Source organism: Lepidochelys olivacea (assembly GCF_965140295.1).
Source record: "Lepidochelys olivacea isolate rLepOli2 genome assembly, chromosome: 5".
NCBI lineage: Eukaryota > Metazoa > Chordata > Testudines > Cheloniidae > Lepidochelys > Lepidochelys olivacea.
Genome location: NC_140415.1, coordinates 69336690 through 69354147, shown reverse-complemented (window position 1 = coordinate 69354147; position 17458 = coordinate 69336690). Strand labels below are relative to the sequence as shown.

At 38.0% G+C, this 17458-nt stretch overlaps 1 protein-coding gene across 1 annotated transcript in view; it reads left to right on the top strand.

Annotated features, from left to right (window-relative positions):
• FBXL17 (F-box and leucine rich repeat protein 17) overlaps positions 1-17458 on the top strand; it is a 488246-nt gene that overhangs the window by 18005 nt on the left and 452783 nt on the right. Inside the window, exon 4 of the mRNA XM_084629250.1 lies at positions 2524-2655. Within this exon, the coding sequence (XP_084485376.1) occupies positions 2524-2655 (132 nt within the window). The remainder of the gene's footprint in view (positions 1-2523; positions 2656-17458) is intronic.

Here is a 17458-nt window from a genome sequence, read left to right as displayed (position 1 = left end):
TAGAGCTATCTTGTTTCCCTCAGTGAGATATCCTGATGATTTTAATATCAACATAGTTACCTATATCAATTCTAATCAAAGGATGTAAGAAGGGAGATGAAAGTTCACATTATGGAATAATGGTGGAAATCTCCTTTGCAAACAGATTGGAGAAGATCTGGAAGACAGGGTAATTGAATTCAGATTTTTGTCAGAACAGTGTGTTGTGGGATCTATCTTTACTCTCCGTAACTCCAGCACAATGGTGCCCTTGTTACTGGTATTGGTGGAACTTGCCAAGTGCTGCATCATCTCCTATCCCATTGCATGGTAGGAGGGGGGTTAGGGCTGCCCTGTTCCCTGGCTGGAGGAGTTGGGGGGCCTCTGGCTTGTGATCTGTAGTTGATATTTCCAAGCTCAAATCCAAATTGTGCTGGGAATGGCCCACCTTGATTATCATGCACATTGTAGGGAGAGTGGTCACTTTGGATGAGCTATTACCAGCAGGATAGTGAGTTTGTGTGTGTGGTTTTTGGGAGGGGGTGAGAGAACCTGGATTTGTGCAGGAAATGGCCCAACTTGATTATCATGCACATTGTGTAGAGAGTTGTCACTTTGGATGGGCTATCACCAGCAGGAGAGTGAATTTGTGTGTGGGGGGGTGGAGGGTGAGAAAACCTAGATTTGTGCTGGAAATGGCCCAACTTGATGATCACTTTAGATAAGCTATTACCAGCAGGACAGTGGGGTGGGAGGAGGTATTGTTTCATATTCTCTATGTGTATATAAAGTCTGCTGCAGTTTCCACGGTATGCATCCGACGAAGTGAGCTGTAGCTCACGAAAGCTCATGCTCAAATAAATTGGTTAGTCTCTAAGGTGTCATAAGTACTCCTTTTCTTTTTGCGAATACAGACTAACACGGCTGTTACTCTGAAACGTGTTGTTTTATGTAGCTCTATTTCTCATGCTTCCTAAGTAAAGCTACTGATAGTCTTAGCTCCAGAAGCTGTGGCTTTAAGTAAAATATTAAATATCGGGAGACTTATAATATTTCCAGAGTTCGCTACAGGTGTTAACGTTCCTAATTACAACCTAGTTTTTTAAATATATACACTGGTTGAATGCGGCTAATGACTTAACTGAATTGAAGGACAGCAAGCCAGATCTTTTACAATGTTTCTCACATTTTAAAAAAATTAACAGATTTTATTTTAAAATCCCCACATTTTTTTTTGTCCACAGCTCAAAGTGCTACAAGTTTGGGGAAGATGCACTTTATTTTGTGTATGAAATAAAGAAGTCGAATCCTTATTAAAGGGGAAAAACTGATCTCGGCCTTAATAGCGGCACTACTGCATATCTATAAAATATATAGACACGTAGGTGCAGTCCTGAATGGCACTGAACAACTTCTTTCCTTCCATATCTTAGGAGCTTCTAAAACAAATGAACAAGAGTTTTGTTCAGATTATTCCACGTGTCGTCTTAAAAAACAAACGAATCAATGTGAGCATTTTTTGGCTTGTCATGCAGGAAATACAAGTGCGTTATCTGGGTTATTTAATACTGTTTGGCTCATTTTCATCAATGAGGGAAACTACAATTAAAAGAAAAAAGGGTATAAGAGAATACTCTAAAATAATTTGTATAGTTTTCTTCAGCTTGCTTGATTACTCTGAAAATCAGTTTACGATCAAATATATTTATTTACTTACATCAAGTGTAAGTATGGTCAGTATGGCTATTGCTTCTCAATTTTCTTTACAAGTGTCTGCATGATAGTGTATTGAACCAAGTTTCCTGGTCAGTCAATGAAGGAGGCTCTGGAAAAACTGCTTGTTACCTCTGAACTTTTTGAGGTCGTCTTGGCTTTCAGAAAGTTGTTTTTATTTGCCAGTGGTTGCTAGGTCTGCAGTTAGTTGCTCTTTTTCCCAACTGCTGCCTATAAACCCCCAGTTTTTTTTTTCAGTGGTTACTTTGGTACCTAGCTTTTAAAATTACTTGTCAATTGATTAAATTATCTCTAATGTGTCAGTCTGGAGATTAATTGTATTACAAATTTTTGGCTATTATGCCTGAGTTTTTCAAGGCTTGACTGCCATTTGGAACTAAGGTTTGAGTATCTAACTTGCAGAATGAAAGAGAGAGTTACTTGATTCTGACTGCTTTTATTCTTATTAGGTATGCCCCTCAAAATTTAAGGAGAATTAGAATTAATGAACATATATTTTAAACTGGTATTTACAACACAATTATATATTAAAACAAATGTGTTGGAACTGGCGTGGGGCACAATCCTCCTGGGCTGCTCAAAGTTGTCCTGTCAGAAATCTGATTTTCCTAGGCAATGTTGTAAACTTCTTTCAGGTTCTTCAATTTCGTCATACTATAGGAACACAACAATCACACTAGTGTTATTCACAAACAAGAAAAAGTATCTTTCAGATGAGCATATGCTTCAAAAACATGCTACAAATAAGTTTATATTCTTGTATGTTTGCTGTTTTTCTTTAAGTATTAACATTAATTTACTTACTTGCAGCTGGGCTCAAAGTGCAGAGAACTGAAAGACATTCATTTTGGCCAGTGTTACAAGATCTCCGATGAAGGAATGATCATTATAGCTAAAGGATGTCTGAAGTTGCAAAGAATATACATGCAGGAAAACAAATTAGTAAGTACATGTTGAAATATATGAAATTTTAAAAATGCTCATGCTGTCCTTTGTTGTTCTGGGTCCAACTTTTCAGCATCAATATTTTCTCTAGATTTTAGTTCTTAATGCTATTTCTAAAAGTTTTTTTGAAGTTGCTAAAACAACTTCTCCTCAATTTGAGATTTTCAGTTCTCTATAGATAACACAGCTGACTGACAAACTGAATGTCAAAACTCTTTTGGTATGTACTGATTAATCCTCTTGGAGGACAGCATATCTAATACCACTCCAGGTAAGTGTATGTTTTTGCACTTGTTGCATGATCTACCCTACAGACTTTTTTTTTTTTTAAACTGCTTCAGTCTAGAAATAGATTTCTTATAAAATATGTTCAGGCGTCAGGTAGATAGATAAATAAGAACAAGTCAAGTCCATGCACAACCTTATGCAATAATTACACTCTTACCAATACATTGTTTAATAGGAAGTCAGTGCCACTTTCTCTGAACTTTCAGATGTGTAGTTTTTGTAATGCCTGATCAGAAATGCTTGCAAGTACAACAATTTAGTAGTCTAATCTGGAAATGTGAAACCATTTCTCAATCAGGTTCTAGTAGAGCAATCTTCTTTAGATAAAAGGATGCTATAACTGTGCAAGTAATTTATTGAAGAGTAATACAGCGTCTTTTGTGACCTAGATATTGGAGGCCATTTCTGAAGTGACAAGTTGTTACCATCAAAGCCAGCAACTGCTGAAAGCAATAGGTTAGAACAAGTGAGTGTCATGTATGTAGGTGAGCTGCATACTATAAGTGTATGTTTGTTTAAATGGTTCTTAGCCAGTTGATCTTTAATCTCAATTAGATAGTTTCACAGTACAGATACTAAAGCAGAATGGCTGTCTGTGTGTGGTATCTAATGAAAAATGAGCTACACTTTGTGGTGAATGATAGACACGAAAGAATACTTTGTATTTGCAGAGAAGTATGGGGTGCAGCAAAAATTAATGTGATTGCCAAATGTAGCCCAGAAGAACATGGAAAGGTCACTTCTTCATGGTGAAAAAATGGCATTTTTCAGTACAAGAGAGACTAAAATGATGGTAAATAATATTGACTCAAAGTGCCTGAAAATATTAAAACAAAACCAGATTTATAGTAGTATAAGTTTCCAAAGATCAGGAGAAATAATACACACTACAGAATACATTGGTGAAGAAATTTTTTTTTTCTTTTGAAAAGGCTGTTTTTTGCTTAGTTAGATTTAATGGTACTCCAAGGAAAGGCAGAAAAACAATCTCTGCCAGATGTGAAGACCCACGATTTGTGCATAATAGCATATGTAGATTTCAATAAGTAATAACTGCAGTTGTGCATACCAAGTTATTTTATGTATTTGTGGCTGCTAAAGAGTGGAACTAGCTGCTATTGGCATAATCACTATAAATATATGGTTATGCAGTTTCTTGTGTAATTTGACCCTCTGTGTACCTGTTTTATTTTAATTATGGCATCTGTCTTTACCCACTGTATTTTCATATTTCTCACCTGAAGTCATAGTCCTTGATTTGTGACATCCTAACTATTTGCATTAGAGAATTTTCATAACAAGGATTTTGCTACACAACAATTCAACTTATTTCTGAAATTATTTTTATTAGGGTCATTGTAGAATACTCATTTCTGAAATAATTTCTGAAATTATAACCCCCTTTTAGGGACACTGTAGTCAGAAATGAGTATTCTGCAATGACCCTAATATAAAATTATATTTTCAGAAATGAGTTGAATTGTTGTGTAGCAAAAATCTTGTTATGAAAATACAGAAGGTAGAAAAACTTTTTTTTTTTTAAACATTTCCTGTAAGTAGTATGCTGGTTTAAGTTGTAATTTGAAGTTTTGTCTTTATCTTCACTTATAATGTATTATCACTAAAGCTGAGCAGAAAATGGGATGAAAACTGAAATTATTTCTTTTGAGATTTCAAATCTCAACTATTTATAGGTTTTTTTTTTAAACTGTAATTTTAAATTTCCAAATGAAATATTGTTTTGAACTGGAAACTCAAAAGCTTTCATTTTAGGAAATGTCGAAACACTCTGTTTCGACAACTTCAAAACTTTTTTTAGCATTTTTTAGAGTTGAGAAATTTGTCCAAACTGACCTGTTCCTGCAGAAAGTTTCAGTTTGAATTGTATTTTGCAGCGAATTAAAAAAATTTCAGCTCTAACTATCACAAAAAGAAACTGAATTTGTCACAAAGTATTCCTTCTCTAGAATCTTGAAACTAGAAATGAATTGTGAGACTGAGAGAACTAGATGACACAGGATATTTAGTTAATGGAAATACTGTAATATTCAGTGATGATACTTATTGGTAGCAAAGCTTTCAAAAAGCTGCTAGGTTATTTAAAAACTCCAAGCCCTACGTTTTCCAGCCCCCTAATGCAAAAACCTCATCTGCTATGGGTCAGGACAGTAGGTTGTGAGTTTTAAACTGTGTCACAGTTGTGTGGTAATAATTTTCAGTTTAGAAAGCTGAAGGAAAAGGTTCAGAATCATTTGATGCCATGGGGTTGTCTGAAAACAGAGTGATAGTAAGTGGCAAATATGTGCTGATCTATGGTTTGCTTTAAGCAAGTCATAATTTTGTAGACTTAGCTTTATAAAACACCATATATTGCTGGTTGTGCTTAGTTTATTGCTCCTTTGAAATTATGTTCGCTGTGCAGATTGTTCTAGCATCTTGTCAGATTTCATTTAAACTGAGATACATGAAACAGATTTATCCATGGACTACTTCCCTCAAATCACACATTCTCTAGCAAAATAATTTTAAAAAAAGGCCTGACATATAATTTGTATAAATATATTCTTTTTTTTCTTTGTAATTTGTTTTATGGACTAATAACATCCTATAGAAAAGCTGTTTTTATTCTAAACGTTCTGTTGTGGCTTCAGTCTATAAGATTGCAGAGCAACTCCCTTCTCTCTCTGAGGAGTTGAAAATATGTACATTTCACTGACTATTTCTCCTAATAGGAAACTGTAGCAGTGCAGCATAGAGTGCTCCCTGGTGGCTGAGTTTGCATGTGGACTCATCTCAGAGTTTGTTATATTAAAAAATGAACAAACAAAACTAGGAAGCTTCAAGTTTACAGTGAAAACAAACTCATCAGTAAAAATTCAGCTTTTCTATCAAATGCATAAACAGTATAATTAGGTCCCTGTTTATACCCTGTGAAGGAATCACAAACTAATTAATGAGCTTATTCTGTCTGGGGGATCTTGAACAGTGTAAGACACACAGTGTAGGACTAAGGGTGACACCTGAATATCCCATCTGTAATTCAAGAATGGCTGGGCATAGCACTCTGGTATTTGTCTGGGAGTGACTTGCATGCTAGAGACTAGGGTGCGTGGCCATAGTGGCAGCTCAAATGGCAAAGCAGGGCATAGTGCACACCGGACTGGTGAGTTAAGGGGACGGCACAATGCAACAGTCCAGATTCTACCCTGGGATATGTCACATAGATCTCGTATCACAGAGCTGTGGCCAGGGGGAGGCTGGCACAGGAGCCGCTGTGCTGCCTCCACTAGGTTTAGGTGAGCAGCTAATTTCTGTACACGGGGAATTCTTTGCTGGCCACCTCTAGTCAGAATCCTATGGCCACTTTGCATCACCTTAGTAGTGCATAGTAGTTGTAGTGGACCAGTGAAGCTACCTCAGACGTGCAGGCAGCCTGAAAAAACACCTGAAAGTGGCAAATTGCCCTGTTTTTCTCACTGGATTGCGTCTGAAACCCAATGATTATAGTATAAATGTCAGCATTGTTAATGGTTTTATTGCAGATCACTTTAAACTGGCATTTCTCAAACTATGGGGCGGATCTTGCAAGGGAGGTGTGGGAGCATGTCAAGGGAGGTGCGAGCTGTGTGGTTTTTAAGAGCTTTGTCAGCCCCAAGTGGCTGGGACTTGTGCAGAAAGGCTGTGCACACCTGGTGGTGGGTATAAAGGAGGCAGCTGGAGCCCCACCATTGGGCTCAATCTCTCCTTCGCCCACCCCATCCCTCACCTGGAGGTGGCTGGGTGGCATCAGCAGTGCAGAAGTAAGTGCTAAGTCTGCTGTGAAAAATATTTACAAATATCACTTAGCCACTCTTACTTCTGTGCTGCTGCTGGTGCATGCTGCCTTCAGACATGGGCGCCTGGCCAGCAGCCTCTCCTCTCTGCTCTGCCTTCAGAGCTGGGTGGTGGTATATGTACTTGGGGAGGGGAAGAATAAACAACAACTGACACAAAGAAGGGGACCTGATCAGATAAGATTGAGAACCACCGCTTTAAACAGCTAGGTAAAGTGCTTATTCCATGATCTCCATACAAATTCCAACTGCTTCTGACCCAGCAGCCAAAACCTCCATTGCTCCCAACAGCTTTTGTAATGTAGTTGTAAGTTGCCAGTTCAAAAATCGGTAGCATATCAAACGAAAATGTCTTAAAATTATATTTGATATCAAAGTAACACCAGATGTTCTGTAATTTCTTCATTATTCATTTTCATATGTAAACACGTCCTTTCTTTTTTTTATTCAAAGTAAGTCTTAAAATCTTCCCTTTGCAGCACTGTTGCGGTGTAGTTTAGGTCCGGCTTGCTGTAGAGTAAATACACTTTTGCTTATAACAAATGGTTTGGAACAACCCATGCTATTACAGAGCCATCCAGCAGCAAAATGATGTCTTTTAGAGAGAGGATTGCTTTGCAATGAAATATAGATTAGTGAATACACTTCAGTTGCCTCTTATATTGCAGAGTAACTCCATTATGAGGCTGGTGGGTAAGAACAGGGAAAGCAGAACCTTTTTGTTTTTTTGGTAACTGGCTGTTCATAGCACCAAAAGCATGCGATGCACCTTACAAAATAGACAGACGCATTCCTTGCTTTGAACTGCTGACCGTTGAATGGTGGAAATGGTGTACCATAGAACCTCAGAGCTACGAACTGATCGGTCAACCATACACCTCACTTGGAACTGGAAGTATGCAATCAGCAGCAGAGACACCCCGTCCACCCCCCCAAAAAAAGCAAGTATAGTACTGTGTTAAACTACTATAAAGGAAAGTTTTAAAAAAAAGATTTGACAAGGTCAGAAAACTGTTTCTGTGCTTGTTTAATTTAAATTAAGATGTTTTTTCTTCTGCATAGTAAGGTTTCAAAGTTGTATTAAGTCAGTGTTTGGTTGTAAACTTTTGAAAGAACAACCATAACGTTTTGTTCAAAGGTACGAATATTTCAGAGTTACGAATATGACCTCCACTCATGAGGTGTTCATAACTCAGAGGTTCTGCTGCATTAAGTGGAAGTTACAAACAATAGACAGAGAAAGAAGATGGGAGAAGTTATACTGTCACTTGGTTACTTTGTGTACATGTCTTATTACATGTGGACTGTTTTATTTCTATCCCATTAGAATGTCATGCTTGCTTGCTTGATTTTATATTCTCTCTAAACAGGAGAGAAAATACAGGCAAAGCAGGGTGTTCTCCCCCTCCCCCCCCCACCCCCCATTGGGCAATTGTTCAGTCTGATAACATAGTAAAAAGTAACAAACATTCCACTTTGCAAGCTTGTTGATTTGGTTTGATTTTTATAATTGCTCTGACAGTTTCTGATTTTATAATAGGGTAAAAACTTACATCTAACTACTTTACAGTAGCCGAACATAAATGGAAAAACTGTTTTAGAACCAGACTTTCAAGTTTAACATATTGGTGTGAGGATATGGTTTTTACTTAGCTGCTGCTGCTGCTGCTATTATTTGTCTGGCTGGAGCTAACTTCTGCAAGGCAAATATTAAATATATTTCAAATGAAATAGTAATGTAGATCAAGATGGTAGGAGATGAATTGGTTAATATTCCTCACCCTATCCCTCCAAAAAAGGTGATTAGTAAATTACTGTACATACTAAATGAAGCACGTAATCCTTGTCCTGCATTCAAAGGCACTGAAACCTCTCAAAAAGTGTAAAGCAACAGTATGGTATTGCCACCCTTATTTCTGCAATGCTGCTGGCAGTTGCATTGTCTTCAGAGGTGGGTAGTTGGTAGGGTGACCAGACAGCAAATGTTAAACAATCGGGACGGGAGTGAGGGTAATAGGAGCCTATATAAGAAAAAGACCCCAAAATCGGGACTGTTCCTATAAAATCGGGACATGTCGTCACCCTAGTAGTTGGAGACCTCCCCAGGCTACCTCCCCTCCCTGCAGCAGCAGTCTTTATTTCAGCAGTTCTCAACTGGGTTTGAGACCCCTGTGAGCCCACAGTATGTTTTAGGGGGTCTGCCAAGCAGGACCAACATTAGACGCACTGGGGCCCAGGGCAGCCAAAGCCCCATCACCCTGAGCCCCGCCATCTGGTGCTGAAGCCTGAGCAACTTACCTTTGTGGAACCCTCTGTGGCATGGGGTTTGGCCTTTGCCCTGCTTGCTACCCCCTAATGGCGGCCCTGGCTTTTCTGTGCAGAAAGACAGTTGTTGTGGTACAGGTGGGCCATGGAGTTTTTATAGCATGTTAGGGAGCCTCAGAAAGAAAATGGTTGAGAACCCCTGCTCTATTAGGGAACTTGAAATATGGTAACCTGAGCACAAAATCTAAAGGTTATCACATTTTTTTTTTCTGATCCAGTGACTGTCCTACAATAGCCTTGTTGATTCCCTTTTGGGCTGGGACCCCCAGTTTGAGAAACTCTCTGCTCTTACCAGATTGGACTGGGAAGGGTGTTTTGTTTTTTTTTCCCCCCACCTCCACCCCTTCACCTTCCTGTCCATGTGTACTTGATAGCAGAATCTGCAACAAGTTGTTCCATATTTATAATCTTTGCTTTTCCCCATGCTGTTTTAGGTTTGTATCTTTTAACAGAGTAGAAATGGATTGTAAAATCTCATGCCATAATGATTAAATGTAGCTATAAAATTAAGAGTGGATGTAAAGTGGGCAATCATTATAGTCCCTATATAAAGGAGACACTAGGCAAGGTCAGTTCAAGACATTTCAGTATAAATGTTTCTATCTCTCTATTGAATACATACATGTATATATGTATGTATGTATGTAGAAACACTAACTTAAAAACATATTTATACACTAAGTGAAACCCTCCTCTCTCTCCTTAGTGGTACTTAAAACCTATAGGAGAAAATAAATTTGCTTCTAACTTCTTCCACATAGTTACTGTGAAGTAACTTGATCATTGATCCCAAGGGTATGTCAACACTGCAGTTGCAGTTGAAAACTTGCAGCTAGCCTGTGCCAGCTGACTTTGGTGTGTGGGTCTCAGGCTCAGAGGCTGTTTAATTGCAGTCTTTCTCCACATTAGGCAGATGGGTCCAGGATATGGTTTGACAGGGTTACATTGTAGAATTTTCAAAGATTCCAAATCATTTTCCCCTTCTTCCAGTATCCTCAAATCTGCAAAAGAGGCAAAATATGTAAAAGCCTATAGATTGTCCTTTGTGAATTGGCATGATAGAGTTCCTGAGACAGAGAGGTTCTCTGACCAGTACTTGGTCTTGTTTTTGGTATCTGGGAGATCCGGGGAAGACAGCACTGTGTTGGACTTTAAACACTTGAACAAATTCATAAGGAGAAACAGATTCAAAATAGACACCTTGAGGTCAATAAGGTGGTCTTCCAGGGAGATTACCTTATGGCCTTTGATTTGAAGGAGGCCTATCGTCGTGTGCAAATTCACCAGCACACAAGAATATTCTATGATTTATTCATAGGACCAATCTTTTCAATACTGCCTTTTGGACTGCCATCCATTTTCAAAGCACTGCCTTTTGGATTGCCACCCATGCCTCAAATGTTTGCAAACGTTCTTGTTGTTCTGTTGGCTTCTCTCAGGCAGAGCATGTCCAACGGGGGGTCGACACAAGAAACTCAGACCACAGTGCAACATCATGAATTTATAGTAAATTTTGATAAACCATCTGCGGCCATCTCAGTGCCTGCTTCACTGTGAAGTGTTGATAGACAGACAGGACCTCAAAATCTTTTCATCAGCTAGGAGATCAGATTGGCGATTACCCCTGTGAAATGCCTGAGGATGTTGGTAGGCACTCTAATGAATATTCTAAGGATGATTGTGTCCTGCATAGGGACAGTGCTTTGGGCAAAAATGTGTCAGAGGACTCTCCAGGGATTCTTCTATCCTTCCACTGCTATCTTCTGATACTTTCCATTTCAGAAGGTGAACAGTACAGTACTTGTTTGAATTCACTGGTTTGCTGGATGTGTCCAGAGAGATTCCAGGGAGGCCTGGCCATGGTGGAGCCAGAGAGGTCTGTCATAACTGACATGAGTTTGAAAGGCTGGGGATCGTTTCCTGAAAGTCAGTGATTCAGAGGATTTGGTTCTTCTCAGAATGAAAGAAAAGCACACATTGTCTCAAAGTGAGGACAATAAAGTATGCTCTTCAACAAATGGCTGAAGCATTGCTGAATGGTCACATCCTGGTAATGATGGACAACACACCAACGGTGGCCAGCATAAACCATCGGGGGTGGGTACAGGGTCAAAGGATCTACAGAAGGAAATGGCATCATTGATGCAGTGGACAGAAGGCCCATCTACCATCTGTCAGGGTCTCGCACATAAAGGGTGCCAGCAATATGAAAGCCAATTGGCTGAGCAGAAGGAGAAGAATCAATTTGGCAGAATGGAGTCTTCACAATTAATCCTTCTGGTTGATCCCCAAAACTTTCAGCACTCTGATTCTGGATATTTTTCTGTGTAAGGCAAACTGGAAGGGTCACCAATACTTCTCAAGTGAGAGAGAGCCAGGAGCCTTAGGCACATATGCCCTGCCATTCAAATGGCGAAAGGGCTTACTTCATGCTTTTCCCCGCAATGCCCATCATTGCCAAGGAAATACAAGTCAGGAAGGAGGAACAGAAGTGATTTTAATGGCTCTCCATTAGCCCGGGAAGTCTTGGTTTCCTGACCTCATGAACGTAGAATTGTACGGTTAGAAGGGACCACAAGGGTCATGTAGTCTAACCCCCTGCCAAGGTGCATGGTTTGTTGTTGTGTCTTAACCATTCAAGACAGATGGCTATCCAGCCTCCGTTTTCAAAACTCCAGTGAAGGAGCTTCTGTAACTTCCCGAGGCAGTCTGTGCTATTGTCCTACTGTTTTTACAGTTAGGAAGTTTTCCCTGAGATTTAATTTAAATATGCTATGCTGTAGTTTGAACACATTGCGTCTTGTCCTGCCCTTTGGGGTAAGAGAGAAAAAACTTTACTCCATCTTTTTTATGGCAATCTTTCAAGTATTTGAAGACAGCTATCATGTCCCCCCTTTAATCCACTCTTTTCCAAACTAAACATACCCAGTTCCCTTTAGCCTTTGCTCATATGACTTGCATTCCATTTCTTTGATCATCTTTGTCGTCACTTCTGGATCCTTTCCAGTTTCTTTGCATCCTTTCTATACATTGGTGACCAAAATTGGACACACTACTCCAAATGAGGCATAACCAGCGCCAAGTAGAGCAGTACGATCACATCCTATGACTTGCATGCTATGCCTCTGTTAATGCAATGTTAAATTGCATTTGGTTGCTTTTTTTTTTTTAATTTTTTTTTGCAATAGCATCACATTGTTGATTCATGTTTGAGGTCATGATCCACCACAACTCCCAGATCCTTCCCAGCAGTGCTTCCTAGCCGGTTACCCTGCATTCAGTATTTGTGCATTTGGTTTTTCTTCCTTAGGTGTAGCACCTCACATTTCTTTGTTGAATTTCATTTTGTTGGCTATAGCCCAGTTCTCCTCCAATTTATCAAGATCCCTCTGAGTTGTAGCTCTATCCTCCAAAGGATTGGCAACCCCCACTGGCTTTGTCATCTGCAAATTTGATCAGTATGCTCTCTATACCTACATCCAGGCCATTAATAATGGTGCCTCCACTGACGTGTTGTTCCTGAATCCAAGGCTGGATTTATCATCTGGCGGTCCAGTTTTTCCCCAGGATCCAAAAAGATTATATATAGCAGCCTGGCATTTGCAAGCAAGTTTCTAAAATGAAAGGGTTGCACGGCTTGTTGCATTGAAACTCTGTTGGCATCTAGGAGAAAATCAATAAATGGGGCTTATTTTAGGATGCGGTCTAACTTGAAAGCTTTGTTCACAGGGTGATGTGTTCAGCATCATGTAGCCAAAGTGTCTCATGTTCGGGAATTTTTACAGGATATTTTTGTTCTCAGGTTACAAGCTAATCACTTGAAAGTATGTTTCTGCACTGTCAACAATTTTGAGTGTAGCCAGAAAATCTTCCATTTCCCGCCATTAGGACATATGTTGCTTCATTAGAACAATTGAGATACTGTGTCGCCCTACAGCTCATAGAACTCTGTCTTGGGATTTGAACGCAGGCACCTTTTGAAGCTTTGAAATCAGTTTTATTGTAATATTTGACTATCAAAATGACCTTTGTGATCTCTATCACCTCAGCACCCAGGGTATCTGAGCTGGAAGCATTAACAGCTAATCCGTCTTGCTGCATTTTCCACAAAGATAAGGTGGTTTTGAGAATGGATCCCACCTTTTATTCCAAAAGTAAAGTTGCTTTTCCCCTCGTGCCCCTCCCCCCCCAATCAAATTCAGGAGATCTCATTGCCTTCATTTTTGTCCAAGTCCTTTTCATCCAAAGGAGAATCTATGGCATTTGCCGATTGTAAGGTAAGCCTTAAAGCTTTATATTAAAAGAACTGAGAGCATAAGGAAAAGAGGTGCAAAGGCATCTAAACCATCTGTCTTATGGTGGATATGCTGGTTCATTGCTGAGGCATATAGAGCAAAAGGAGTCAATCCTCCAAATAGGCACAAGAGCTCACTCAGTACAAGTAGTGGCAGCATCATGGGCTGAGAAAGTATGAGAACTCTTGTAATGAAATCTGTAAAGCTGCGACTTGGTCATCCTTGCATAGTTTACCAAGTTTTACAAGTAATTTTACTTGGTTTTCAGCTAATGCAGCCTTTGGCAGGCAGGCCCTGCTCAGTGTGGTGTGACTGCTTAGGGTAAGGGAGTACTTTATCTCAATGATGTTATTTTGTTCCCTGATAAGGTCTCTCACTGAGGATCTGTGGTCCTAGCGCTGAAAGAGATTGGGAGAATTTGTGGTTGCGCACCTGAAAAAATTCCCTTATTTGACAGGATAGGACCATAGATCCAGCCCTCCCTGAAAAAGGTAACTAATGGTTAAAGTTATCTGCAGTAATAAAAATCTCTTATTCATAGTGTTCTCTTTTTAAGGTTTTTTTTTTTTTAATTTTCTTTTTTTTTGCAAGGTGCTGATGAGGGTCAAGAGATTAGTGTTTTGTTTTGTGGTGCATTGTTGTGAATCTATGACTAGTATAGATACCTACGGTGCAAAGAATAGTTAAGTGTATTAGAGGAATACTCAAAGGCCAGCAAAGCTTTCTTCCTAGCTACAGTCTGATCCTTTGCTTATTTCTATGCATGAAAATCCTTGCCTTTTGATCCAGTTAAGAAGTTTCTATTTTGAAATATGTTTTAAGGGGAAAAAAAACCTTCTTGTCAATATCTCAGAGAAATATCGGTGTTCTTCAGATTTTTGGTTAAATATATTTGGTTAAAAGCACTTGAACTGCTATATAAATGTTTAATGTTTAATTTTTATGACAGTTCTCTGTAAATATTCTAGTACTAAATACACATCTTTACTTTGTGTATTGGCCTTTAGGTGGCAGTATTGACTTTGTAGATGGCAGTAACAGGCCTTTGTGTCCTTGGTATAACAATAATGAAATGCCAGTACGCAGGCTGTTTTTAAATACAGTACTGGTACTGTATGTTGCAGTATCCTTTATTCCTGTCATATACGAGTCACTGGATGACTATCTGTTTGTTGGTTTTTCTTTTAAAAGCCATTTTAAAATATGTTGACAGCGAGCACATAACAGGTAATTTAGCCTACATATTTAAATCTTACAATACAGATATGCATATTTTAGTTGCAATTTTTTTAAAAGCTTTGCTTTTTAAGTATAGGTCATTGCTTTGTTTCCAAAAATGTTAGCAAAGAATGGGGGGCAACTGACATGAGTTGTGGTGTTTGGGGAGTATATTAAACCCTTTCTTTTATAAAGTAAAGTTAGTTAATCGTGTAGGACAGCAAACATATCCAGGGCAAGGAATATATGGAGTAGAAAATAAATGTGCTGAGGCTAAACATCATGCATCCTTAGGGAAATGTTGGAGAGAAACAACTATTGTTCCTCGATTAGACTTTTGCCCTGTCTTAAGGTCGTATGTCTGTATTGTGAGTTGTGAAAGGTGAGAGGTTGGTGGTTGCTCATAGAGCACAAAGACCCCATCTTCTCAGGATGTGGTGTATTTGGGAATTCAACCTAAAGAGGATGGAAGTCTTCATCTAAGTACTGACATGCTGTCAATAATCAACAGCTAGTGTAAGGTGGTACCTCAGGAAATTGGAGGAAATTCTGACTAGAACTGTATTGTTCATGTTCAAAATAAAATTAATTTTATTTTACTTATTTCTGTGTGCATGCACATTTCTCTCTGATACTGTGTATTTTTTATGTATCATATTACGTGCCCTGTATAATACAAAATAAAAATACTAAAGCTCTTTGAAAATGTATCTGAAGAGCTATGTTTAGTTATTTTCAAGTCTAATATATTTTATTACTTCTGAGTATGACTTAAACAAATCCTATTTAACTCCTTGCTGTCAGGTAAGTCAATAGCTCCTTATCAGTTAGCACTGTTGCATCTCAGGTGCCTCCTCCTCTAATGTTATATTAACATTTTTTTCTTATTGCATAGTTTGTTCAAAAGGCATTTTGGTATGTGCAGGAGGAAGATACCGCTTAGAGTGGAGCAAATCTTTTTATGTACATAGTCACTGTTTGTTTTTCACCATCTTTAATAAATTAACTTAGTACTTAGGCCCATTATTACTTTTCAGAATTCTAATAACTTTATCAAGCAAACAGTACTTAAATAAAGTTAAATATATATTCAGCTTTAAAATAAATTTAGTGCTTTTGAAACATGCCAGATTGACAGCATTGGAAACTGAAGTCCTCTTTTTGTCCACTGAACAGGTACAACGTGAGCAGCAGCAGTGCAAGCTTCTCCACACTGCCCCACCCCTGTGCTGCAAACCCTGACCTAGAGGATTCCTCTAGGATGGGTAAGAGAGTAGTTCAGTCTCCATGCTTGTTCAATCGTTACTGTGGCTGCCAACGAGAGTCCCCATTTGTGATAGTTGATAGCATCAAGAACTGGACTGAAACCACCAGCTCATTTTACATTAACCACCGAACATCTGTCCATGGTAATAACTTCAGTTACAGCAGACCTGGACCATTGATAGAAAAGTGAAAGGCTCCATGTCCCTTTGCCAATTCTCCAAGTCTAATCAAATATATAAACATTAATTATGATCATTACTTTGTTATACTGTACAAAAAAGTGTACAAATTATAATTATTTTGTAAAGTTAATGTCGTACAATTTTTAAATGGCTACCTCCTTAAGATTAAGGGCCATAATTTAAAAAAAAAAACAAAACAAAACTTCAGTTACATAATTGTACTACTCTGTACACTGCAGACACCTTTAAGTGCCTTTAAGTTAGCGATTTTTTTTAAATGGTTTATATGACTTTGTCATTATACAATGTTACATACAGTATTTTTAGGCACTAAGCAATTTAAATTGTAATATGTATCAGCTTGTGCATTGTATATCTATTCTTTTTACTACATGAATTATGTTTTCAGTGCTCTGTTAGGTAATAAATGGGAGATAAATTGAATAAGAAATTTTTATAATTTTCCAATTGCTAATTTTAAGTTATCAGACACATTTTTGTATAAATTTATAATTTGGACATTTGATATTTATTAATAAAACATAAATGTAAATAGGTTATTGAATATCATTTGTGATATTTATTCAGGTGTTAACTTGTTATAACATTCCTGGCTATAAATATTTCAGATATACGTGAAAAACTTGGTGGATACACAGGAGCTGTGCAAATTGCAAATGAATATAACAGAAAAGATTACATTCAGCAGAGCTGGTTTTATGGTTTAGATAAGATGGAAATTAAAAAGTGATGGATACAAAGCACTGGTAAAAGCTGTGTCTATGATTCTGGTCAAAGCGTAAATGTGGTATGATCCTGACTATTCTTCCATAAACAACATATTAATATATTTTGCATACAGTTGTATGGATTCAATGCTTTTATTAATTATTGTTGACAGGAGACTTGCCAGTCATTAAAATGCAGGCACATTAGCACTACGTAAACTTGTACATTGAATTTACAGTGTATATTAATGGATTCTAGTTTTAAAATTCTTTAAATCTTACTATATCAATCATAGCGTAATGAGTGGAGTTCAAATGGAAAATACGAAATTTAAAGCTGAATGAGAGTTAAATCCCGCTTTGACCTGAGTAATCTAATGGAGTCCTATATTGTAATTTAAATTAATACTGCAGGTAATGGGACTAATCAAGTGCGTAAGGTGGAAGAGGTTTGTCCCTGTTTTTATAGAACATACGTTTTATTTTTATCAAATATCCTATTGATCTTTATTGTAATTAGTAGTTATTTAAAAATAAAATCCTAAAATTTCATTATTGCTGTGGTTTTTTGGTAATTTGAACTGTTGGCTTTTATGGATCAAGGAGAAATGTTAGCAAAATTAAACCAATAGAAAGGTTGCGTTAAGCAAATCTGCTCCAAACCA